The sequence below is a fragment of the Dermochelys coriacea genome, chromosome 11 (genome assembly GCF_009764565.3).
Source record: "Dermochelys coriacea isolate rDerCor1 chromosome 11, rDerCor1.pri.v4, whole genome shotgun sequence".
Lineage (NCBI taxonomy): Eukaryota > Metazoa > Chordata > Testudines > Dermochelyidae > Dermochelys > Dermochelys coriacea.
In genome coordinates, this window is record NC_050078.2 from 1,922,314 (window position 1) to 1,949,056 (window position 26,743).

Consider the following 26,743-nt stretch of genomic DNA (forward strand, 5'->3'; position numbering starts at 1 on the left):
TTCAGAGGAAACATTAAGAACAGTCCCACTTTGTCACACCTTCTCGCTGGTGTAGGAGATGTCTCCTTTCTCGGGGCTGGTGCTGGGCTTGTGGAAGACAGAGTGTGGGCACCAATGGGGTGTGTGTGTGTGTGTGGCGAGGGGACAGCGTGGCACAGGACTCCTGGGTTCTTCTCCCAGCCCCGCTGCTGACTGGGTGGGTGACCTCAGGCAAGTGATTTGCAGGAGAAACGCTGCATCAGCCCACTGTGTGATCAGTGGATGGAAAGCACCGAATACCATGTGTTGTCTCCCCATTAGGGACCAGGTCTGTGCCGCCACGTAAATCCCTCTCTAGATCCCAGCAGCTGGGAGCCGTTCCCTTGTGGGGACCTCTCGCTTTACTTCATGCAGCAAGAGAATAGAATTGGGAGGGAGCTGGGTGTTCCCTGTGCACTGCGATCCCCCAGGGGGAATTGGCCTCAGCCAAGCGTTTGGAGAAAGGAATAAATACCAAAGGAGTTACTCAGGGTTCGCTGGCTCCCCCTTCGCTCCTGAGAGACGTTCTTCCCTTGTGATCTCCTGGTGGTTAGGGACTGGGGGTGGGGGTGATTGTCAGGCCCTGAAAATTATGGGACTGGCTTAAAAATCATGAGATTTAAAAAGAAAACAATAATAAAACGCTGGGTTCTTTGTGTTTCCCTTCTGGTGTCCGAGCCTTCAGGCACCACGAGGCTCCTGACTTTAAAGCTTTTCTCTGCTACCTATGGGCCCTAGAAATCTCTTCTTAAAAAATGCAAGCTGAGAGTCTCGTGTCTTCCCATGACTCTGGGAGCTGGGGCTTTATGGAATGCACTAAATAGCAGCAGACTTGTGATAAAATCATGAGAATTGGGAGGCACCCCCCTCTCTTACAGGGGAAACGTTACACCCCAATAAAGTAGAGAGGTTTCTAGGGCCCCAATTGATATTGGTACACTTTAATGGGGGTAAAACCTCATCCTGTTTTATCAGTTGTTAAGAACTAGCTACTGTTCTGGGCAGTTTTTCTTCTGCCATTTTCCTGTCGCTGGTTCACGTCTCTGGATTTGCTGGGGAACCTCCTGCTTGCTTCTAGCGCACAAACGCTTTGTGCTGTGCTGGTGAGAAGGGGATCAACAGTCTCCAGGCAAAATTAGCTTAATCAACAGGTGTCACTCGATGCCTCAAACTTTTCGCTCATCTCTGGGGAAGAGCCTGGGATATTTTAATCTCCTGCCCTATGCAAAATAGGAGAATAGCCCAAGGAGAAAGGTGGGGTACGTGCCCAATGGGTGGTGCTGCGTGGGTGTGACATTGTGACACTGGCAGGTGGTCTGGTGGCGAAATGTTGGGCACATGGGGTCCTATGACTCATAATTCCCAGCGGGTTGCACCAACACAGGTAGGCGGGGCAGTATGCACTAAATGACCCACGTTTCCCCTAGCCCCTCTCCTGACCTGTTTCTCCTCCCTATGCTCGGGGTATCTCTGCAAAGGGGCAGAGCTGCTGCTCCCTTGTAGAAATGGAGCAATAGCTATGGGGCCAGAGATCCAGGCAGTGAAAGCGCTATGGGGCCAGAGATCCAGGCAGTGAAAGCGCTGGGATACTCAAGTCAGAGCCACTCAGGGGTTAGTGTAGTCAGCTGGGAATGCAGGGGTTGCAGATTCAAATCTCACTGGGGCCTGGGTAGCAGTTTCTATCTTGGACTCTCCTTATTGGTGGCTCATCGCTCCTCTCTGTTAACCTATTGCCCAGGGTTACATTCCATTTAATCTAGCCTGAAAGGTTGTTCCGACAGGTGTCACCAGGAGGCGCTGTTACATGCCTTACACGTTGTTTTTGGATTCTTAGCGTGGGGGGACAGTGTCCTGTCTTTAAAGAACGCCGAGCTGTTGCTCGTTTTGTGATGCATGCTCATTCTATGGGAGCTGTGGCAAATGGCAGGGGAATTTATTTGAATTAGAGTCAATTCTTGCAGCAGAGTTGCTGCTTCCTGGAAACCAGGTGTAGGCATTTGGCCAAGAACTCCGAGAGAGGAGATTGCCTGGGTGCTGTTTGTGACCCCCTCTGCTCCAGGGCTGGTGTCAAGAACAAGCTACGACAGGAACGTTGCTGCGGATGGCCAGCTCTAGTCCAGGATGTCCGGTGGTGGCTGAAGATCTAGGCAGAATGCCCTGAGCCCGTCACAGGACAGGGCTTTTACCAGCGAGTGGGGACTGAATGGCTGCCTTCAGGGCACGTTTTAACCGTGGATGTGCCGACCTGTTTGACGCAGCCCTTGTACGGCTGCACACAAAGCCGTAAAGTGGCTGTGGCAGGGCTCTGATTTTTAGGGTCGCTTATTGATTGAAACACTTGGGGCTGGGGAAAGCAGTGTGAGCATCTGATTGCCTGAGGGCGTCGCTAACGGAATGGCATGATGGCTGAACTTTACAAAGCGGGGGGGCAGTTTGTTAATGTCACCTGTGCTCGGAGCTTCCTGGGGCTGCTGGCCGGTTGGCGTGTATTGTGTCGAATGAACGTTTGTGAAAGCGGACAGGGCCTCGGGCCACGGCGCGGCGCCTGCTAGCTTAGCGTCACCCGAGCGTGGTGTTTGAGTGGTGTATCGGAAATCCACCAGACTCTCTGTAATTTTGTGGGGGAAGTTGTGTGGGATTGTGGGGATGCAGCCATGTCCCCGCTGCACCTCCCCGAGACCACATCAAGCAGAGGCCAGGTGAGCCGCAGGCAGCGGGTGACCCAGCTGTTTCAGCGTGTAAATGCTGCTGGATTAGTAGCTGGGGCGTTAATGAGCTGGTGGAGGGGAGAGTAAATTATTGTCTGAGGCAGCCCAGCGAGATCACACGCTCCCCGCAAAGCAGCCCCTTGGAGTTTGGAAACAGATGCCAAGTACAAAGTGCCGAGGTGTGATTGATGTGCAGAGGCCGACCTTCCCGCCCAGAGACACAGGGGCTGGGGAGGGAGGAGGTGAACATTTGAGGAGCTGGGCAAGGGGGTCGCCCTGCTACTGAAGGGTGGTCCCAGGGTCGAGGTATGAGGGGGGGCTGGGTTTCCATGCCGAGTTACATTGGGAAGAGGGGTTCTCAGTGTTGGGGGTCCCCGTTCAAGCTCTGAAGCTGAGACTTCCAGGGGGGATTAGGACGAGAGCCCCCGGGGAGGAAGTGGAGCTGGAGGGCCCAGGTGACTGTGGGCACGAGGGGACGATAGAACCAGCGCAGGTGGGACACTGAGTCACCAGTGGAGGGTGGGGGGCAGTTTTGGATGGGGGGAGCAGTGCACATCCCTTGGTGCACCATGGAGCACTCTGGGGCCGTGCTCCTGCTGGAGGTGGCTGATGGCCCTGTTGGTTCTTTGAGATGTGGAAATTACAGATCCCAGGGGAAGCAAATCTCTTTGCAGTGAAACAAACTTGGCCTGTGTGAAAACCCCTCCCTGTATGTGTCAGGGCGTGGACCCTGTAGTCCTGGCCAAAGTCCAACCCAAGTCCTCCAATCCTGCCTCTCTGCTTCCTTCTTTCCTGCGTGGCCCGTGGCCACCATTATTCTGAACTGAACCACAGCGGAACAGCGGCTCCTAGACAGCTGCTGTGTTTTCCCCAGAGGTGGCTGCATTTCAGTGGTGGGGGAGTGATCACTCTTACGCAGCCCAGCGTGCAAGCTGATACAGTGCTTTGGGAACCTGGGGGCATTACAGCTGATGTTTATGCACAATAACCCGCAATCGTAAGCTAGTCTCTGTAAATGCCTGATCACCTTCCTGTTCCTTCTGTCCCCTCACTCGGTCTTGTTTGTTGTTTCTGTCTCTAAACGCCCCAGGGCAGGTACCACAACTGTGCCCGGCATGGCAGAGCCCTGATCTTGAGTGAGGCCTTTGTGTGCTACGGCACATGTTAATCCTGGCACGCTCCTTTCGGCCTGGTCTCATGTCTCCCATGACGCCCAGATGAAGGTGCTAGGATCTGCAGGAGCCAGGCAGCCTGTCCGCTTGCAGCCACCAGCAGTTAGAGACAGGGCTGTCGCTTGTGACAACTTGCGGTTCTGTAGCTATTCAGTGTTTTAATTCTCAGTACCCCCAGAAATGAACCATTCCTCAGTTGAGTCCCGCTGGGCCCTGTACTTAACCTGTCCAGTCCCTAACGCAGCGGGGTCCTGCTCCCAGCGGGGTCCCTATCACTACCGCCATACAAACAACATCCTCTGAGTGGTCACGGGGCTGAGTCATCGGCAGGGCAGGTGTGGCCAGGTGTAACAGGGCAGGTGTGGTTCAGGAGCTTTTCCCCTCCGATCCAGCCCAGGTTGTTTGTCCACAGCCGCTGGCTGGCCCACAGAGCCGAGTTTATTTTGCAATAGACACAGCTGCGCCCGACGCCAAGGGCTGAGTTCGGAACTGCTGTCTCTAGCGAGCTTCATGTGCTGATTTACACCAGGTGAGGATCTGGGCCCATGTAGAAATACCCCCCCCAACCCAGCATGCTGCTCACTGCCTGGCCATCACCCTTCCAGGTGAAGCCAGGGTGACGGAGGAGGGAGGTTTCAGAGTAGCAGCCGTGTTAGTCTGTATTTGCAAAAAGAAAAGGAGGACTTGTGGCACCTTAGAGACTAACTAATTTATTTGAGCATAAGCTTTCGTGAGCTACAGCATCCGACAAAGTAAGCTGTAGCCCACGAAAGCTTATGCTCAAATAAATTTGTTAGTCTCTAAGGTGCCACAAGTCCTCCTTTTCTTTTTGGAGGAGGGAGGCTGTGGAATCCGCGTCCCTGGAGGCTTTTAAGAACAGGTTAGACAAAGCCTGGCAGGGCTGATCTAGGTTTGCTTGGCCCTGCCTCAGGGCGGGCGGCTGGAGTGGATGATCGCTCGAGGTCCCTTCCAGCCCACTGTTGCTCTGAGCCTGACACCAGCAGCAGTGGGGTTGCTGGGCCCGATTTGCTGAGGCCAGGGCCCTGCCCCGCTCCGATTCAAAGCTGGGGGTGGCCAGGCAGAACTGAGCTCAACGGGCATGATGGGACGGGGAGACGCAGGCCTGTCGGGCTTGAGATCAAAATCAGCAACGGGGCCCAGCAGCCGTCAGGGGCATGGCGCAGGCTCGGCCAGGGTTAGAGCTGGCTCTGTGAGCGGAGCCAGGCTTCGCTGCCTGTTCCCTCCACATCACAGTACGTGCCAAGACCTGCGCCGGCCCAAGGGTCTGAGCTCCCCTCTTGCCCTGAAAGGGGTTCCCTCTGGGGCAGGCTGGGGGCAGCGGGCCCTGCTTTCTCCATGCCACGGGTAGAGGCCTTGGATCTTCTGGACTGCCACGCCAGCTCCTTCCCCTGGCATGGGGAGAGCAGCTGGCTCAAGCCCAGAACCTGGCAAGGCTGGATCCCTCCTGCAGCACTTTGGGGGCCCTCCCTAGCTGGGGCAGTGGGGCCTTTCCTTCCACTCTGGTGTTTACCTTTCGTGTAGCCCAGGGGTTAAGCCCAGGATGGCCGGGCAGATGCCAGCAGCAGGAATCAGCGTGCAGGGCACCGGTGTGCGGTGGCATCCCGGTGAGATGGGCACTCTCCTCGGGCCTCACCAAGGTCTGAGACCATGGAAACCGGCACGGCTTGGTCCCCTGAGCTCTGCGGGATCCTGCCCGTGAGGCCTGGGGTCACTGCTGGTGCTGCAGGAGCTTGTGGGTGCAGGATGTGCCAGGCCACTCTTATGCTGGGTGGGTGAATTTGAAGGGGATTGGGCTATTCCAGGGCTATTCCATCCCCCAGTCCCAGGGGATGCAGAACTGTCCCTGTCCCCATGGGTTGCCTGTCTTTCCCTAGTGACGTTTGTGCTGGTGGAAGATCCCAGCCCCCCGCAGCTCCAGGGCCTCTGTGCCCAGCTGTATCCCCAGAATACATACAGTGTGGCCGGCGGCAGGGCAGGAGGCTGCCTCTGTGGCTGTGTTGGGTCCCGCATCCATTTCACAACTGCCTGAGGCCTAGCTTCCCACCGGCTCCCACTGATCTGCGGAGATCCTGATCCCTCCGCTCCCAGGGGTGGATCCTGTCTGGGGCCAGGAGGCTCAGTGGGACTGCAGAGGCAATGGGTGAAGGAGGTTAAAGTTGTCGAAGGAGCACCCCATGTTTCTAGGGGGTCTCTCCTGCCTTCCCGCAGCAGCGGCTAGCCGCATAAGCAGCCTTTAAATCCCTGGGACTCTGCAGACCAGGGAGGGGGCTGCCCCTCCATTAAAACCCTCTCCCAATCTCCCACCCCCAGCCCACGCTCAGAACTGCTGCACGGTGCCGTCTCCAATCCACTTTTATTCACAATAATAAAATAACTTACCACCAGCCGCGGGCACGCGTGGCACCGCCCCGGGGTGCTGGGGACCCCTCCTCTTCTTCAAAACGCTGGGTTAGTGTCCTTACAAATCTTGTTTACATGTTTTTTTCATATGAAAATCCCTTTTCAGTGCAGTCCGGTGAGTCCTGAGCTGCCCCTTTCCATTGAATGAGCGAGGTGGGCGAGGGGAGACTGCCAGGATGTTTAGTCCCCTGCTCCCTGGAGGTCTCTGCACGTGTCCATACTGGGTGGGGATGGAGCTTTTGCCAGAGCTACTCACGGCCCGAATCCCATCCAGGCTTTGCAGCCCGTGGGCTGTGGCCGATGCTGTCCCTGAACAGAAGGAACGGTACGTAGCTTGGAAACGCCCCCCCCCCCCCCATCCTTCCCATCCCACCCCCCGCCCTGCTACAGAATGGCCCTGCTGTGTCCCAGCGCCAGGTCTCTCCCCATCCGTGAGCAGTGCTGGGGTTTGCCCGGGTGGTCGTCTGAATGCTCCCCACGGCAGGAGCTGGTGCGACCGGCGGGGACAGACCCCAGGGTGCTGACAAAGGGTGGAAGGTGCAGGGTGAATGAACCAGTGCTGGGCTGCCCCCCCGGGGAGCCGCTCCTCCTGCTCTGCCCCACGGTCCCGGCGGGGGCAAAGGGAAGCTGGGTCCGGGGCGCGCCTGGACCGTTGGTCCCGTGGCTGCTGCGTGGCGCCCTCCACCCTGCCCTGCCTCACTTGCACACGCTGACCCACTCAGTGCGGCAGCAGTCCTCGCAGGCCACGAAGCAGCACCAGTGGAACTTGCAGTTGCAGCGCTCGCTGCGTGTCTGGCGCAGGATGTTGTGGCCCCGCCCGCAGCACAGACTCTCGCAGTTGTCCATGCCTGGGCTGCTCTTGTTGCACAGTCGGCCCTGGGTGCCCAGGGAGTCCAGGGCCGGCTCCCGCTCGCAGAAGTCGGGCGATTTCTCGAAGTAGATGAGGTCGCCGATGCTGGCTCGGCGCCGGTGCCGCACATGGCCTGGCTCCAGCTGCCCTGTGTTTCTGTTGTGGGGCCGGATCAGCGTGGCCCCGGAGAAGCGGTCCTTGAGCAAGGAGCCCACCAGGCGGAACTCGGGGGTCACCTGCCAGCATGTCTTCAGCTGGCAGCTCCCGGAGGTGCCGTGGCACTTGCATTTCCTCCGCATGTTATCCAGCACCACCTGGGGGGAGGAGGGGACAAGGGGGTTCGTTAAGCCCACCTGCCCCAGCACAGCACCCCCTGCTGCAAACACAGCGCAGGGAGCGAACCAGGCCCCGTGTGCAACTGGAGCTAAGCCGCGAGTTCCTGCCTTTGCTATGGCACATTAACAAGCTGTGTTCACCGTCCAGGACGAAGGGGACTTTGAACATGGGGGATCGGTAACAGCAGCCATGTAAGCCCTGGTCTTTAGGGAAGAGGGTTGATGGTACCTGAACGGGCCGGCTAGCGAGAGTGCACAGGCCCAGGCCTGGAGACCCACGGTGCAGTTGCAGCTCAGTGGCCTTTTGGGGACGTGATCTGTGCAGCCGGAGGCATGGCTGCTTGCACGTAGACACACCAGGCCGGCTTTGATGCAGCTCAGACGGCTCCGTGGGTTAGCTGCACCCACCCAGAACCCGGCTACGAAGGGCAGCTACCACAGCGTCGCTGCAATTGTGACTCAAACTGGCTTTGATCTCGCTGGATCGCCGCTAGCTCGGGTACGTGAGCTGCCGTCACATCTCCTGCACGCAGACCCTCCGTTTTCCCAGCAGTAAAATGGGGAAACTCCCTCCCTGCCTCCCAGGAGAGCTGTGAAGATAAAACTCCTCACTGAGTGGGAGGTGCTCGGATGCTCCAGTGATGAAGGGCACCCGCCACATTCAGACGCTGGAGCCTAAAGGCCACTTGATACCTGATCACACGTGGGCTGCACACAGCTCTAACGGACACGCTCATAATCCCCAGTGCGGACACAACGCGAACAGTTGTTGCAGGGCAGCTTACAGCTAAAGGGGGCTGGACCCAACCTGCCTGTCCTGCTTGCGCGAAATGTCCACTCGTGTTAAAACATCTCTGAAAACGCCAGCATGGCAGAGCTGCTCGCTGCTTTTGCTGGGCAGCGGCCCCAGCGCCCAGGCTTGGAAATATAGAGCCGACTATCACAGGCAGCTGCTGCCACATTGCCACCCTCCTAGCAAGGAAAGCAGCTGTTCGTGAGCACTAAACTCTGCTGCCCTCATCAGCAGGGTCTTTTCCATTTCCTGCCCACTTCCATGATCTATCCACCTTCTCCTTCCATTAATGCAGCCAGCATGCACCACTAAAGCCATCCAGCTGAGCCGGCCGGTTTCTGGGCACTGCAATCTCTTTCTCAGTCAATTATGCTTCTCACAAAGGCCACTTGCTGTTTGCCATTCCAAGGGAATTCACACTAGATTCCCCCAGTTAGGAGCCAGAAACTCTTGAGTAACTTGGAGCCTCCTACTCCAAAAGCAGAGGTGGCCCCTATTATGCTGAGCTAAAGGAAATCTCCATGAGCTGTTAGCAGTACAGGTCATAGGACACACTATTGAGCAGTTCTGATTCCAGTCAGTAGAGGGCAGCAGTATCTCTGACACAAACAGGGATGGAGCAAGAGAGATCCAGCCAACCACTACCTTACAATACCACACACAGGATTGTACTTTGACAGATGGTTTAAACAGAATCACAAGGTTTTTAGGCAAAACAGAGCAAAAAATCAAATCCCCCCAAGTCTACCTCTTCCACCTGGGCTCCAGCGGACCTGGAGGGATTTGATTGATTCTCTTGTCCTTTCTTATGACAAAACAAAAGTCTTCCCCTGGAGCCAGAGTCTGACCCCAGAGCCCTTCTCAGTTCTGTTTAAAATCCAGAAATCCAGAGATTTTATACAGCCGTACTGGAGTGTGTCCCCATCTCCTGCCCTTCCTCTCTATACCCCCACTCTGCCTGGGTCCCCTCCACCCTTCATATAACCAGACTTTGGGTCAAAAATACCAGCATCTGCCTTGCCTGTGACTCTCAGCACAGGGACTGTAGCATTATTGTCTGTGATGTAGTGGTGGGGGAGGGGCAATGGAGGGATCCCTGTGATATATGTTGGGGGAGGATGTACATATGGGGTGTGGGGGGGTGTCATATCTGCCCTGTAAAAGATTGTATAACGATAGTGTTGCCAACTCATGATATTTGGTTTATTTCTCAAAGCCCCAGCTCCTGGAGTCCTGTGATTATGAGGAGACTCGGGTTTCATTTAAAAAGGAAAATGAAGTACGGACCAATGGGAGTTAGGTGCCTAAACACCTTTGAGGATCTGGACCAAGGTTTCTAGCCCTCCTGGTTGCAAAGGAAAGCGTGAAAACCTGGCATGAGCACGACGTAAAGGCTCAGGAACCAGTCAGCCTAGCCCAGGATAGCCGCACCACCCATGTGCTGCAGCTGTGAAAAAGGCAAACACGATGGGAAGCCATGTGAGGCGAGGCGTTCCCCATCAAGATAGGGATGTGTTAATGCCATCGGATCGGGCTGTGCACACAGTGGGCCGCCCGCGTTCAAGGAAGATGAATTCGAAGAGGAGCCGGTGCTAAGGCGACCAGGGGGATGGAGAGCTGCTCTTACGAGATCGGATTGCTGTCTCTAAATGCAGCAGGGGAGCAAACCCCAGGAAGGGAGGAGAGTTATGCAAGTCAAAGGGGATAAACTGGCCATGCACAGACACAGGCTGGGAAGGAAAAGGAGGTTCCTAAGCAGCGGAGGCAGGAGGAATGGGGGCCAAGACACCTGTCTGCTCTGAAGATGAAACTTGATCAGTTTACGAAGGGGATGATCTGTGGGGGCAGCTGACCCAGGACGTCCCTCCCCATTCAATGGTTCGATTCATAAGCAGAACCACGTATTTATTATTCCTAAAAAGTGTGGGATTGTGGGGCCCTGACTCGCACTGTCTGAATGCTGGGGGCTGGCAGCGCCGTGGTTCCTGGTTCCCCCCAGCAGCCGTGATGCAGGGCATGGACATGGCCTGGGTGGTGGGTTTGGTGGGTGCCATGCGGGTGCAGGTGGCGTGCTGGCGTGGGCGGGTGGTTAGCCCCGGTCAGCAGGCAGGCCCCTGGTCTCTGCATGGGGATGCAGCAGGCCTGTACTTGGGGCGGGGGGGGGGGCGGAAGGCAATGCCGCGTGCGGTTGCTGCAGGGTGTGGAAGGACAGGGCAGGTGTTTGTGGTGTTGGCCAGGAGCCGGGAGTCGGTGGTTTGTGGGGACTCGGGGAGGGGGGGTTGATTTGTTTGATGTGGGTGGCTATGGCCTGTGTGGGTGGAAGAACGTTGGCCAAAGGCTGGCTGGAAGCCAGAGTCAGCTGCTGGTGAGAGCCGGTGTGCAAGGAAAGTGTGGTGCTGGGTGTGAGCAGGAACGGAGACTGGCGCTGAGACGGGAGGGGCCTGCTTCTGATCGCTGGTCTTCCCGGGCCGCACACACCCTCCCAGGGGCAGGGAAGGGTAATCCCACCAGATGCCCCCAGGTATGCCAGCCTGGAACACAGTGTCAATATCCTGCAATCCAGCCTATTGTACCACCTCTCCCCCACCCCAGCAGGGTCCCCAGCCCACACAGCTGCTGCTCCGGACCCCCCCGAACTGCCTCGCTAGCACGTCCCAGTGGGGGAGAGCTCAGCACCTCCAGCCTGGGAAATCCCGGCTCTGGGAGTGTTAGGAAGGGGGTTTGCTGGGGCTGAACAGGTAACTCCGGCTTGCTAGGCGCAGAGCCAGTGGGGCCAAGCGCAGCATAGGTACCCATCCCTCCGCCCATGAACAGCTGTGCCCCCTAGTACTGCTAGTGTATCCCTGGCAGCATCCCAGTGCACCTGAGAGCAGTCGGCCCAGCCTAGGTCTGCCTGTCCAGACAGCTGGCTGAGGATGTTCCTTGGAGACCCCAGGCACTGCTCTGGTGCCCTGCCCAGGGTGAGTGTAGCCCCAGGGTTGGCTTGTTGGGGGCACTAGTCCCACCTTTACCCAGCACAGTCCTTGCTTCTAAAACCTCTGGAGCACAGATTGGGCAGCCCCCCACCATGTGGTATCCGTGTAATAAGGAAAATTAGCACTAAATTACAGAGCATGAAGAGCTGGGAGGCATTCACCACTTTGAAGTCTTTGCAACGCATTTCGTGGTGGGAAGGCAATTTCTTGTGCACTGTCCAGGGCGCCTGCCTCAAGCCAGGGCAGCCTGGCATGGGTGCTGGTGCCAGCCCCTTCCTGCTGCAGAAGGTCCCAATGGAGCCCCACCAGGATGGCCAAGCCCCAAAAGGCCCCAAGGCAAAACACCTGGATGCTTCTCCAGACCCAACGCTCCGAGTGTCCTGCTGCTCCGAGTGTCCTGTCCGTCCCGTACTCCCTCTGGTGCCACCGGATGCCCAAATAGCTGTGGTCATGAAAGCCCCTCTCCCAGCTACAGCTGCCCGTCTGTTTCATATGTGTCCTCGGCAGCTCATGCTTCTGCAGCCGCCCCCTGTGATCATTGCACTGTGGAATGAGAACTCCGGTCACACAACTTCTCCAGAGTGCTGCGATCCGCCTGCTTGGCACCGAGGGCTCGGCTCCCTACCCTGGTCTCCACTCTCTGCCTCCAGAGCCCTCCACGGGCCCAAGCTACCTGAGATGCCCCCTCACCCTGCAGTCCCAGCCTGGCTCTGGAGGGAACAGTCAGCCACTGGAGCAAGGCAGGGCCATCGGCGCACAGGGGCTCACCTGGGGGACCTGCTGCTGGGCCTTTGGGATCGAACCCCCTTTGCCTTCGCTGTTCCTGGAGCGAGAGGAGGGTGAAGAGGCAGATGCCCTCATCTCTATGGCAGAGGGCAAGAACTGCAGCCTCGGGAGCCGGTGGGGATAGCGTGTTGCTCAGTCACGGCACAGACAGGAGCCAGGCCAGCAAGTGGAACAAGCTGGAGGGCTCAGAGCCTCCATCTTCTCCCGTATTTCCACGTGGGCTAGAAATCCTGCGGGAAGGGCTACCACCACTTCTCCCTGTTCTATCCCTCCTCAGGTGCACGCACGCTGGGTCGTGTTACTCCTTGCTCCATCGGCACCCCTTACTTCCCTGGGCACAGAAGGGCTCAGCTGAAGCCGGTGTTGTGTTCCTAGTGGCTAGAAGGAATGTTACCTTGTTGCAATTGAGGGTCTAGCATGCACCTGTGTGACGTTATCAACTTGAACTGGGACCATATAGATCATTGTTGCAACCAAGGTCCTGTAGTGGCACCAAATCTTATATAAAGGGGGTCAAATGAGGTGTCTAAGACATGGTTATGGTTTGCTGGCTATGATTATGCTATCTGTATATGTGTATCATTTTTGTAGTTGAAGTTATGAATATTGGCTCTATACTGTCTGTAGTTCAAACTTGTGCTATGCTTTTGGGGGACACCCCAGACAAGTTGGTGTCAGCTCTGCTTAGCCTGCTGGATGGCCCATTAAGAACCATCAGCCATACAATTGACCCATTGAGAGAAGGCAGACACGCCTTGTGACTCAGCCAGGTGTGCAGGGACCTGCCTATGCACAGAACTCTGAGGTGTTTCCAGGCCATGGGATGGGCAGCTTGTCTTTGGGACAAAGAAAGCAGAGAACACATGGCAAGAGACTATAAAAAGCTGCTGCAGCTCCTCCATCTTATCTTCAATCCTGCTTCTGACCTCTGGAGGGACTTGGCTACACTGGAGCTTTGAACCAAGGACTGAAGGGCCCATCCCAGCTGGGGATGTTCTCCAGAGACTTGATTTGAACCTACAGGACCTTCGTTGCAACAATGATCTATATGGTCCCAGTTCAAGTCAATAACGTCACAACCTGTCTCTAGGGTCCAACTCTGCTCTCAGAGACACTGATGTAACTACGGGGCTAATGTTAGGTGGGAGACAGAGCTGTGACCAAAAGCTTTGGAGCTTGGAGTGGAAGTAGCTGCTGTGATCTCTGGCTTTGTCCCTGGCCCGTGTCTGTTCAAGGTGCAGCACAGTGGCCTGGAAATCCCAGTGAGGGCCCTGGGCATGTTATCGCGGTCCAGGGCAGCAGCCCATCTGTGTATCTGAGCTGCACCTTGCTGGGGAGACTCCACCCCATCTCAGAGAGCGCCCGCCTAGCACACTGTAGGTCCCACGCCTGCCCCGACAGCGCTGCCCCGCTGAAAGGGTCCCTGCGGCTGTGAGGTCACGGAGGTCTGCTGGCGCTTGCACCAGCCCTGACCTGGGCTCAGCCACACGCAGTCCTAGAATGTGAGAGCAAAGTAACTGAAAGGGCAGTGTCTGTGGCCCCTCCACCCCCCCACATCCCTACCAAAGATGCTGCACAGACACCGTGTGCCAGGCAAGAGCTCACAGTCCAAGTAGCCCAGACTGACAAAGGAAGGACTGTTATCCCCACTGCACAGATGGGGAAACTGAGGCCCAAAGCGACTAGACTGTATCGCAGCCAATCCAGCGATGTCGAGCTCCGCAGGGCTGCCCTGGGTCTACACTCAGAGACAGGCTGGGCCCTGCTAGCGTATGTTAGCAATGTGTGAGCTAAACTCAACCCCTCTTCCAAGTTAAGCTCCACAGTCCCACAGGGCAGCTGGGGCCCAGCCAGGAATCGAACCCAGCCCTCCCAAGTCCCATTAACCACTAGCTCAGCCATTCTTCTGTGCCTGGACACACCTCTGCCCCTTGTTCACTGACACACATGTCCTTGCACATGCATGCTTGGGCTTCCCCCCTCTCCCCCGCCCCCCCCCCACCCAGTGCTTCCCACACACACCCAAAGCATTTTATTGCCATTCTTAACTCCGGGAAGCCTTTGTTGTGAGATTAATAGGCTCCCGCTCCCCTTTCATCTCAGCCCTCTGATCCTGAGCGCTCCATAAAATACAACCCTACAAGGGAGCAGGGCTCTGAGGTCCCATCCCCAGCCCTCCCTCGGGCCCCATTCTCAGCTGTTCTGTTCCTGTGTTATGGCCCTGGAAACCCCCTCTCCAAGGGGATGGACCACTGCCGTCTAGCCTGGGCCAGGTGCCAGCGAGCACAGCATTCTGTGGCTGAGAAGAAGCTCCATTTTGGGTCATGGTCCCAGGCTTTCCATTTATCAGCTGTGACCGTCCCAGGCCAGCTGGGAGCGAATCCTTCCCAGGCGTGTAGGTGGAGGGATACGGAAAGTAGTATTCATCAAACTGCTCTCTAAACCATTGCTAAGAGTGCTGCGAAACTGGTGGTACACCCCAGCCATGTGGGGACGAGCAGAGGTTTATAGGCACCCATTTGGGGTGGCTTCCACACTGCATCCATCCCAAAGCCATGCCAATAAAACCTGTGCCCTAGCCCAGCCTGTAAGCCCGACAGAGCAAACACGGATTAGCAGGGAGTAATGGCACCTCATGCCCTCTCTCCCCCCTTCCGTCTCAAGCGGTCACCAAGCGCTTTGCAGGGTGGGCTGAACCCTGCAGGATTACTGAAACCCGTCAGTATCCAGCGCAATGGGGACCTATGCAAAGACAGGAATCGCTACACCACCACTCAAATGCAGCCACCTCTGGGCTGAGACATGGCCGCTGATTAACTGTTCACAGCAAAACTCCACAGCAGTTTGCTATGGGAGTCTCTTCACTTCTGTCTTCATCTTTGTGTGTGTGTGTTACAAAATATAACTAAAAAATAAAATAAAAACTCAGCTTTGAAACCAGCTAGTCATGCCCATAGTGTCACATGGGTTCCTAGCCCTGATAGTGTCCTTCCCCTTCCGCAGATGTTTTATACCCATTTGTCGCCTCTCATGTGGAATTAGAATATAAACTCTGTGCGGCAGGGCCATCTGTGTTTGTACAGCTACTAACACAATGGGATGACAGCCGTGCTTTGGGGTTTGTGGGCCTGCTGCATTGCAAGAACTAATCACATCTCACTGACCCTGCAGGGAGAGAGGTGGATGATAAAGAACCTGAGTTAGTCTGGCCAGGAGCCCCCTGATAAATAGCCCCGTTCTTGGAGAAAATGCCATGAGAGAAGCTGGGACTGGATGGCAGGGGATGGATCATTGCCCTGTTCTGCTCATTGCCTCTGAAGCATCCAGCACCAGCTGCTGTCAGAGACAGGACACTGGGCTAGATGGATCCTTGGTCTGACCCATTGTGGCCGTTCTGATGAGAGTTTAAGGAGCTGGGTGATTCTGGGCTGTCTCTGCTCTCGATGCTGGCTGTGGTTTTCTAGGTGCACTGGTTGCTCGGTGGATAGGGTTTTACATTCAGCAGAACTCCAATTTCACTCTGGGACACATGGCACCACCCTGCTGAGTGATTGCAGACTCAGGAGGCCGGGAAAGCACCTGGCGAGGCAGCAGCGTGCATGCTGCACAGGGCCGGGCGTTCATCCTTGAAGCTGCACGATAGCCAGCCAGCGACACGCCCTCCAGCATCATCTGGGACCATTGCTCACTCTCACAGCCCCAATGGCTTTCACAAGAGCTGTCCCCATGTGAGGCCTGGCGAGCTGCCTCCGGAAGTGGGAGCTGGGCAGGGGTGATGAAATCGGAAGCCACTGGGAAGCAGGGAGGGCACGTGCCGAAGAGGTCAGACATTGGGCGGGGGGGAGGGGGAATGAAGAATCGGGGGACTACTGGATAGAAAACAATATGTGGCTGCACCGAGCCCACTTAGCAGCCCTCGTCTGCTTCTAAAACTGTATCGCACCCACCACTGCATGCCCTCCCTGGCCAGATAGTGCCTCTCTCTAGCTTAGTTGTACCCAAACAGCCACTAATGAAGAGCTCACCAACAGCCTCCAAGAGGGAGTGATGGAAGCACCAGTGTCCAGACAGCACCCTGGAGTGTCTCTTGCAGGGACAGCAGCTGAGGAGACAGGAGCAAGGCTGGGCTGTGGCCTTGCGGCTTTGTCCTGAGTCCAGCCTAGCAGGCTCTCCCAGTACAAACCTCTAGCACCTTTGCAGAGGTTCTTGCAAGCAGGGTGAACTCGCACAAGCATGGCCAGGGATCTGAATGTGCCTGCGCTCAGGGTTTGCACTGGGGCAGCTTCACTACTGGGTGCAATTGCAGCAATCCCCAGTGTAGACAGAGCCTCAGTCCAGTCTTTGAGGCTGGGACAACCAGCCACTGGCTTTTTCACCCAGGCGGGCAGATTTGCAGTTTCTATTTTGCGGGACCATGCAGGGACCATGGCCTGTTTTTGCCTCCAGTCTCAACTCAGGGTTCACTCAGGAAAATTCCCATGGGCAGGGGTCAGGAATGAGAGAGCAGACATGAAATAATACGGGCAGGAATCTGTGTCCTATACACTTTCGATGACTGGCTGGAACAAAATTGTTGTAATCGTATGTGTGATTCCTTATGGTGCCCTGCTGGACAGAAATGTTCCATTGTGTGTCCTTGGCCGTATACCGCAGCTAGCTAGTGGAGATTTCCCTTCAGTATGTGATCAGGGCTCTTGGACCAGGCGGCCCCGGATTCTATCCTAGCTGTAGCCATGGCGTTTCAAGTGGCCTCCACATGCAACAGACCATGCCGCCTGTGTTCTGTGATGGCAGCTGGCACGTCCTAAGTGGCCACCGGTTTGTCACAATATCATGTTCTGTTCTTGTCCCTGAGACCAGCCCCGCGGCCGCACGGGGCTCGAGTTAGATAAAACGCTTCCACACCTGCTAGCCACAGAGAAGCCACAAGCAGGGTCCATGTCTGACTCAGAGGACTCTGCGTGCCATTCGCCCCTTGTTACTAGAGTAACCTCATGGTGCAATGCCCCAGAACACCTGTGTTAGACAGCAGGCCACACTAGCTAACCATGGTGGTCCCTGCTGCCCTTAAGGGACTCAGAGTTCTGAGCATCTGTCACAGCCTGAACCAACTGTTACTTGTGGTGTGACCAATTGCATGGTCTCTCCTTGTTAGGGGGTAGAGACCTATATTAACCCCCCGCTAGGCAGCAGTGTGGGTGTGCACACACTGTGTGTATTACCCAGAGCATACACAGGCTATTACACCAGTAGGTGGTAAAAATGATCCACAAGCTGACCCACATACAGGTGATTTGATGGCATCCCAGTAACCACACGAGCAACGCAAGAGCTGCCAGAACCCTGGGCCCGCTCCACGTCCCAGCTTCCTCTTCTGCTACATTATTATACACACAACACTATGTTTAGAGAACACTGAGGTTGCAACGCTGAGCAGTCAAAAATTAGGAAATACCAGAAGGAAGGGCGCTCACATAACTTTAATTCAGCCCCCTTGTGTGTATGCATTATGGCTGTTTTGTCCCTTTGGTATTCAAATCAGGCGTTTTCCTCCTCCGTACTTCCTCAGTCCAGCATGGGGGTAACTGAGGACCCAGGATACACACAGGCTCCCTGATGTCAGTACAGGGCCTGGCTGCCACTGCAACTTCTGGCAAGACAGGCAGGCAGGAGGAGCAAATGTAGGCAAAGTCTGGATCAGCCCCAGAATCCCAAGACTGGAGCATGCTCAGCCACTGTGTGGGGATGGTGCATGTGCTGTCCAGTCACATGTAGAAGCTGAAAGGGGATTGAGCATGCTCAGTGAGGTCGGAATCATTAGGAAATTTAGCTGCGGAACTCTAACAAGGTTCTACTGAGCATGTGTAAACTGAGATTTTTCCAGAGGCCTATAACTTGGCCAAATTTGGGCAGCTTTTCTTGGGAATAATAAAAGACTCATCCCAGTGACCAGGGTGACCTCCCCACCAAACTTTAAGCCCTTGCGCCAAAGCACGGACACACTAGAACTTCTCAACCAGAAGGCGCTATGAATTGTTGTAACAGGGACAAAACAATACAGTACGGTCTGACAAACTCATTCCCCGGGCCCCTGCCTCTTCCAGTGCCCAAGGCTAACAGTGTGATGTTTTCTGCTAACGCAGCCATGCCAGTGCCTCCTTGCAGAGAACACGGGGTGGTCGTTGTTACAAAGCAAAGCACCATCACTGTTATTAGAAAATGAACTCCAGTGCATCTGCAAACAGCGATTTCTTTTTAACCCTTACGTGCCAGCCGAATCAAGGACAATTTTCACCAGCACATCATGTACTTCTCCGCCCTCAGGCCCAGTTCTCTGCCAAACCATCCTTTTCTAGGTCCACCGGCTTCAGAGGAAGAGCCGTTCAAAACGGCTGTGATATTGGTCATTTACAAGGAGGCCCAGGGATGTCCCTCCCCACCTGTCCCTCCCCATTGTCCCTGCCTCTCCTTCACGGAAAAGGCTGTGCCATTTCTGCTGAACCTGTTCAGGAAAATTCCGCCTGAGGCAGATGCCCAGCTTTGAAAATGTCAGCTCGGATGGTTGAAGTTTGGCCAAGTTATAAGCGACTGAAAACAGGGCCTTATAATGGGAAATGTTAGAGAACCTGAACTGTGGGCAGGACTAACAGCAGACTAGGAGAGCCCGTGTGAAGCAGCAAGCAAGGGTCTGATTCTCCCATGGGCTTCATTATGAAAGGGCTCTGTGTGTGTGTGTGCGTGTGTGTGTGTTTTACACACATACTGCCTTTTCAGAATGAAGCACATGGGAGAATCAAGCCCTTACTTGCTACTCTACATTGCCCTGTATTGGATGGAATCAGAACTCCTCAGCTGTGCGTCATTGGGTCTAAACTGTAAAGAGTGAATTGGGATTCTCCTTTAGCTTAGGGGCTTGTGGACTTGAAGCAAAAGACTCTGAGGATATTTCTGCACAGCAGCTAGACACCCACAGCTTGTGCCAGCTGACTCGAGCTCTCGGACCCTGCAGGGTGGGAGGGTTCCAGAGCTCAGGCTCCAGGCCAAGCCCGGGCATCTACACAGCAAAGGAATAGCCCCACAGCCTGAGACCCTTGAACCCCTATGGGCTGGCACTGGCCAGCCAGAGGGTTTTCTTTGCTGTGTAGACACACCCTGAGTTTGATCCCGGCTGCCTCAGCAAAGTTCCTAGGTGGCTACTAATTTGTTACAGGAACAAAACAAACAAATACGTTTGGCAAAAGCACCAAAGTCTGAGCAATGCGAGAGCTGGCACCAGCGTGGTCTCGGCTGGGAAATCCTTGCGGAGCAAGGGGGTCAACCCACTGGTCTGTGTTTCGACTAGTTGAGGAGGAGATTGATGGAGCTCGTGGATCAGCAACACAGCAATTGCACAAGAGCTTCTCAAAGACCACCTAGAGTCTGAGCATATGGGGAATGTTTTACTTGTCTGCACTGCCCAGCAACTAGCAGAATGGGGCCCTGCTCCGGGACTGGGGTTCCCAGATGCAACTGTAATAGAAAGAATAATAAAATAAATAACATGCTTTTTTTTAAATCCTATTCAGCGAATCCCTTCGCCGTGAGTCGTCTGCAGGGATACGGATTGTATGATTCCGCTTGAAGAAAAGAAACCCCAGATTAAAGGTTTTGGGGGGGATTTGCAGTCACATCTGAACAGCTGAGAGCTGGAGGATGGGCAGCTGTGACAGCATCAATAACTAAGCCAATTGTGTCACTAGAGGAGGTTTGGAACAAACTGATAAACTAAACAGCAATAAGTCACCAGGACCAGATGGGATCCCCCAAGAGTTCTGAAGGAACTCAAATGTGAAATTGCAGGACTACTAACTGTCATCTGTCATCTATCATTTAAATCAGCTACCAGATGACTGGAGGGTAGCTAATGTGATGCCAATTTTTAAAAAGGGCTCCAGGGGTGATCCTGGCAATTACAGGCCGGTAAGCCTGACTTCAGTACTGGGCAAACTGGTTGAAACTATAGTAAAGAACAAAATTGTCAGACACATAGATGACCATAATTTGTTCGGGAAGACTCAACATGGTTTTTTTAAAGGAAAATCATGCCTCACCAATCTATTAGAATTCTTTGAAGGGGTTAACAAGCATGTGGACAAGGAGGATCCCATGGATCTAGTGTATTTAGATTTTCAGAAAACCTTTGACAAGGTCCCTCACCAAAGTCTCTTAAGCAAAGTAAGCTGCCACGGGATAAGAGGGAAAGTCCTTTCATGGATCAGTAACTGTTAAAAGATAGGAAACAAACAGTAGGAATAAATGGTCAGTTTTCAGAATGGAGAGAGGTAAATAGTGGTGTCTCCCAGGAATCTGTTCTGGGCCCAGTCCTATTCAACGTAGTCATAAATGGTCTGGAAAAAGGGGTAAACAGTGAGGTGGCAAAATCTGCAGATGATACAAAAGTACTCAAGATAGTTAAGTCCCAAGCAAACTGCGAAGAGCTACAAAAAGGATCCCTCAAAACTGGGTGATTTGGCAACAAAATGGCAGATGAAATTCAATGTTGATAAATGCAAAGTGCTGCACAATGGAAAACAAAATCCCAACTATACATATAAAATGATGGGGTCTAAATTAGCTGTTACCAATCGAGACAGAGATCTTGGAGTCATGGTCAATAGTTCTCTGAAATCATCCACTTCATGTGCAGTGGCAGCCACAAAAGCGAACAGAATGTGTGGAATCATTAAGAAAGGGATAGATAAGACAGAAAATATCAGATTGCCTCTATATAAATCCATGGTAGGCCCACATTTTGAATACTGCATGCAGATGTAGTTGCCCCATCTCAAAAAAGATATATTGGAATTGGAAAAGGTTCAGAAAAGGGCAACAAAAATGATTAGGGGTATGGAGCAGCTGCCATATGGGGAGAGATTAATAAGACTGAGACTTTTCAGCTTGGAAAAGAGACGACATGGAGGGGATATGATAGAGATCTATAAAATCATGACTGGTGTGGAGAAAGTAAATAAGGAAATGTTATTTACTTCTTCCCATAACACAAGAGCTAGGGGTCACCCAATGAAATTAACAGGCATCAGGTTTAAAACATACAGAAGTATTTTTTTACACAACACACAACCTGTTGAACTCCTTGCCAGAGGATGTTGTGAAGGCCAAGACTAGAACAGGGCTCAAAAAAGAGCTAGAGAAGTTCCTGGAGGATAGGTCCATCAATGGCTATTAGCCAGGATGGGCAGGGATGGTGTCCCTAGCCTCTGTTTGCCAGAAGCTGGGAATGGGCGAGGGGCTGGATCACTTGATGATTCCCTGTTCTGTTCATTCCCTCTGGGGCACCTGGCATTGGCCACTGTCGGCAGACAGGACACTGGGCTAGATGGACCTTGGGTCTGACCCCGTTTGGCCGTTCTTAGGTTCTTATGTTAATTGCCTGATGACATACTTTAGTTTATTTGCATATTGCATTCCTATTGGTTAAAAGGCTTTAAAGGTCTGTGTGAGTTTTTGTCCCCCTTTCACGCATCGCATGGGGCCCGATCCTCAGCACACATGCTCTCTCGCTGCTCTTCTGTGGATACAGGGGGTACTTAGGGCTCCCTGTTCTCAGCCTGATTTGCCCCTTGCCCTGAACCTTGTGGAGCCGTTTCCTCCTGAGCAAAGAGAGGTAAAAGGCTAAGATCCTGCCCTGGGAGCTTTTGGCACTGGTGAAATGACGCCACGAGGTGCCAGGCAGACAGCAAGGAGCATGGATCAGATGAGAAATGTCACCCGGCTGGGCAGGAAGGAGAGGCCACGCGAGGTGGGTATTGAGGGAGAATGTGAAAGGAGCGTGTGTGTGTTGGGGGCATGAGCCTGCGGTGTGCCTCTGGAGACAGGGCTGGCCTTACTAGTGGGTGACATGGGTGACCACCCAGGGCTGGCGGGCGTTGGCTGCCGGAGCAGGGCTGAGTGCGGGCGAGCCCCGGGCTGGAGCCCCTGGCCGGAGCCCCTGGCCAGCCAGGTTGGTGGCGGTTGATGCTGCCCGGAATGCCAGCCTGGTGGGGAGGCATGAGCAGCAAGCCAGCCCCTGGGTCCCCTCTTCCTGCAGGCAGTTCGCCCAGGGTGCTATTTTCCCTCAGGCCGGCCCCACGTGAAGGAGTCCCTGACTGCATGGTGGGGATCTCTGCTTCTCCTGCCTGCACAGGCACAACTGCTGTGCGGGGGGTTGTGGGGGGGAGAGGCATCTGCATGGCGCATGTGGGGAGCTGTGCTGGGGGGGGGTCTGCATGGCGCTCATGGGGAGTGGTGCTGTGGGTGGGGGTCTGCATGGCGCTCATGGGGAGCTGCACTATGGGGGGGTCTGCATGGCGCTCCTGAGGAGCCTTGCTGGGGGAGGTCTGCATGGCACGCGTGGAGAGCTGCACTGTGGGGGGATCTGCATGGCGCTCATGGGGAGCCTTGCTGGGGGGGGTCTGCATGGCACATGTGGGGAGCTGCGCTGGGGCATGGAAGGGTGGCTCTCTCCTCTCCCTGCCTTGTTTGAAGTTTCGACTCTCAAGCTGCTTCTGAATGGCCTGTACCAGTCAGCGAGAACCACTAATTAGCGCCTTTTGCAAGATGACCTCGTGAGAATGAAGGTGAGTAGGCAGCCGGTCTGCCTTGCGACCCCTCCTTCCCCCACTGCAGCCTCCTCCTTCCCCGCTGCACCAGATGGGCCTTTGCCTACCAGGGGCTCTGACGCATCCAACCCGCCCAAGGGTGGCAGGTTTGTAGAAATTTTGGTGGTGCCCAGAACCCGCCCCCCCCAAACTCTGCCCCCCACCTTCCTAAGGCTCTGGGAGGGAGTTTGGGTGGAGGGAGGAGGTCTGGGGTGCAGGCCCTGGGCTGGGGATTAGGGTGCAGGAGGGGTGCAGGGTGCAGGCTCTGGGAGGGAGTTTGGGTGGGGAAGGGGGTCTGGGGTGCAGACTCTGGGATGAAGTTTGGGTGCTGGGTGTAGGCTCCGGAATGGGGCAGGGATGCAGGAGGGGATGAGGGGTGCAGGCTCTGGGACAGTTTGGGTGTAGGCTCTGGGCTGGGGGTGGAGGTGTGGGGGGGGGTGCAGGCTCTGGGAGGGAGTTTGGGGATAGGAGTGGGTGCAGGGGTGAGGGCTGTGGGGCTGGGGCTGAGGGGTTTGGGGTGTGGGAGGGGCTCAGGGCTAGGGCAGAGGATTAGAGTGCAGGGGGATGAGGGCTCTGGCTGGGGCTGGAGTTGAGGGGTTTGGGGCATTGGAGAGGCTCAGGGCTAGGGCGGAAGGGCAGAGTAAGGGCAGCCTGTCCTGCCATTAGTGAATAGGGGGCACTAGGACCCTGCAGCAGCAGTTGATGTGGGGAGCCTGCAGAGCAGAGTCAGCGTGAGCTACAGGCTCTGGGGCGGGGGGGGAGGGGAAGTTGAGTGGGGGCAGTAAGTGGGGGCCGGGGGACACTCGGGGGAGGTGCAGGGGGCGGCAGGCAGGGACGAGGGAGAGACCTGGCCCCAAACATTGGTGGAGACGGGCCCCTGGGCCCTGAATATTGGTGGAGCCCAGGCACCACGAGTTTATATAACTCCCCGCCCCTGCACCCTTGTGCACCAGGCCATCCTTGCTTTGCTGACCCCTCTGGTGTGCATGGACACACCCACACATGCACACCTACTCGTGCACACACAGCTCCCTGGCCCCCAAGGGCTGCGGCTCCCTTGAAGCCTTTCCAACAAAGCCTGGCCAAATTCCAAGTGGGGCGATTCCATTCTGCCCCCGAAGTCCCCCAGCAGCTCCTGTTCTCCACGTCCCGTCCTACCCTGCTGAGCACTGTGAACCAGCTGTCACGTCGCACCCCGAGGGGGCTGCCTCTCAGTGGTGGGACATCCCTTCTCCCCAACATCCATACATGGGACAAACGTCCCGTCAGCATTAGTACAAATGCCACCTTCAGCTCCCTCCTTAAAATCCACCTCTATCGCAGCGCCAGCCAATCCCTCCCACTCAGCCTTGGCCCAGCAAGTGCTGAGCTGGGGAAGCTGCTTCTCTGCTGCTGTCGGCTTATTGTTCCCCCTCTCTGCCTGTCTCCTCTACCGATCGCGTCCTGTCCGACATGTGGCCTGGCAGCTCTCTGGGGCAGGGGCCATCCTGATCTGTCTGCACAACGCCCAGCGCAATGCGGCCCGGACTGGGGCTAATGCAGTCTAAATACTAGCAACGGTTTGTTCCGAAGGGGCTTGGAATGGAAGGCACTCTGCAGAAGTGCAAAGAGCTTCTGATAGCGCGATGCCCTCCACAGGGCTCACCCTGTGCAGACGTGTGACGATGTGAGGAGAAAGCCCCTCGGTACAGAGTGGGTCTCTCTAGCAAAGATGCCACGGCTCCAGGCCAGAGGAAGATGTTTGCAAAGTGGGGGGGCCCCAGGCTCTCTTTTCCAGCCTGGTCTGGCTGAGGTGCCCCAAACCAAACCCCAATTCCTGTCTCTGTCAGACAAGCCAGACCCCAACCAAAACAATCCTGACTCTGCTTCGTTCTGAATCTTTTCAAATGATTTGCTTCTGTCGAGGTGGGAAAAGAGAGTGGGGGATTTAAACCCAAAGGGAGGGAGAAGAGGGGATTTTTCCCACCAAAACGAAATGCGGGGAAATGCTTCCAAAAGACGCAGAGGAAAGTGGGAGTTTTCTGGCAGAAACGCCAGCTTGGTGGAATAGGGTGACCAGACAGCAAGTGTGAAAAATCGGGACGGGGTTGGGGGGAAATAGGAGCCTATATAAAAAAAAGACCCAAAACTCATGACGGTCCCTATAAAATTGGGACTTCTGGTCACCCTAGGTGGAAAGGCCGTTTCAGGTCAAAATTCTCATTCAACAACAACATGTCAAGCCGCTGTGGGTGTGAGCAGCTTCCCCCGCCCCCCACTCCAGGAACCTCCCCTGGCTGCCCCTCGCAGAGGCATCGAGCGGGGGGATGTCCCCCAGTGCTGCTGCGCCTGCCTCTGCTCCCCCTGTGCACCACGGTGGCCCCCAGGGGAGATCTGTCTGCAGCGCGCACGGACTCACCTGCCGGCCAACGCGGTTGTTGTGCAGCCTCATGCGGGAGTGGATGTCCCTGTAGGTTTCCCGGGAGTCGAGGAAATCCTTAGAAAACTTCTCCCCATAGTCCACATCGGGGCTGCAGCCCCCCCACTCCCAGGAGTCCTGGAGCCCTGGGGCCTCGGCCGGCATGTGCTCCAGGCGGACCCCGTGCACCATCCCTTTGCCCCGGTTCATGGCCTCCAGCTGGAGTCGGTGCAGCTTCATGCGGAAGGCTTCCTCGTCCCCCCGGCGCTTCTGGTCGCAGCCGCAGGCCTGCAGCTTGCCGAGGGCGCAGGCGTTGGAGACGGCGTGCACCACCCCGGCGGCCGCAATGGCGTAGGCGAAGGCACTCTCCCGGAAGCCTGCGAGGAAGCGAGGGGCAGGGGGTCAGTCAGAGGCTGGGAAAGCAGGGGGTCCGGCCGGATGACAGGCAGGACGGGGCACCAGGGCGGTCAGCCCAGAGGAGTCAGGGTCTCCCAGCAGACTGACGGGCCAGCCTGGGCGGCGACAAGGCCTGGTTCAGCCTCCAGAACGCCCTGAGCCCTGGGCTCTGCTGAGGTCTCCAGCATGGAGGCCGGTCAGCGCCAGTGGGGCTGGGAGCTGCTGGGATGTGGTGATGCCTGCCCTGAGGCCCCTCACCCTGGCCCCGGGAAGTGCTGATGAGGGCCACCTTCAGAGAGCCTCCCCCCCGGCCCCCAGGAGCCAGGCAGCCCTCCCACTAGGAGGCACACCTGGCGCCCCACCAAGTGCCTGGCGCTACTTCTTCCCCTCTAAGCGCTGAGCAAGGAGCTCAGTGCTGCCCCGGGGGAGGGGACGACGGGGTTCACCCATCGGAGGGGGGGATGCCGAGGACAGCACAGGCCCACAGGCACCCGTGGAGGGTCCAATCCACAGGGGTTGAAGGTGTCTCTGCTTCTTTCTATGCTCTGCCTCCCACCATCCGCCTCCCCGGCCCCTTCTCCGGGGACCCCTCCAGCCCCCTGCCCAGCACGCATGCAGCCTGGAGCGCCTCTCTCACTCCCTCCATTCCTGCCCCTCCCACCCCAGCTCCCAACGTCTCACCCCTTTCACCCCACCCCGATCGCCCCATCCCGATCGCCAAGCCTAGGCTGGGCTCTCTCCTGCTGCAACCTTCCGCTGTCTGGCCTGCCCAGCCCATGGTCCGTCTGCCGCCCTCCCCCACCCCCCCACATCAGACATAGCACTGCCACAACCCTTCCCTCCACAGAGTGCAAAGCTTGTTGCAAAGCTGGGTCGGTATCATCACTGCCGTTTTGTCGTGAGGGGGAACTGACGCAGGGCCAGGACAGGGGACTCCCCCCAGCTCTCACAGTGAGGCAGTGGCAGATAAAGGAGTGAAACTGAGACCTCCTGATTCCTGGTCGGGTGCCTCTTCCGCAGGCCCCCTCAACCCCCCGCAGCCCCTCGCCTGCTGCCCTAGGTCCCACGCTGCTTCTGCACCACAGCTCAAGCCAGATCTCCTGTCCATCCAAGCTCTCCATACCTCCAGCCCTGCCTCCATCCATCCCTCCCCTCCGCCCTGCTTCCTGCTTTCTGCCCTCTGTGTCTCCCCATGCAGCTGGCACGTGCCCAGCGCTGTGAGAACCCCGCCTTGCTGGGACTCCTCCATGCTCC

At 56.0% G+C, this 26,743-nt stretch overlaps 1 protein-coding gene across 1 annotated transcript in view; it reads right to left on the bottom strand.

Annotated features, from left to right (window-relative positions):
• Window positions 1-6,727: 6,727 nt before the first annotated feature.
• WNT10A (Wnt family member 10A) overlaps window positions 6,728-26,743 on the bottom strand; it is a 42,790-nt gene continuing 22,774 nt past the window's right edge. Inside the window, exons 3-4 of the mRNA XM_038421896.2 lie at window positions 25,094-25,470; window positions 6,728-7,483 (exon numbers count right to left, since the gene is read on the bottom strand). Coding sequence (XP_038277824.1) covers window positions 7,016-7,483; window positions 25,094-25,470 — 845 coding nt within the window. The 3' untranslated portion in view covers window positions 6,728-7,015. The remainder of the gene's footprint in view (window positions 7,484-25,093; window positions 25,471-26,743) is intronic.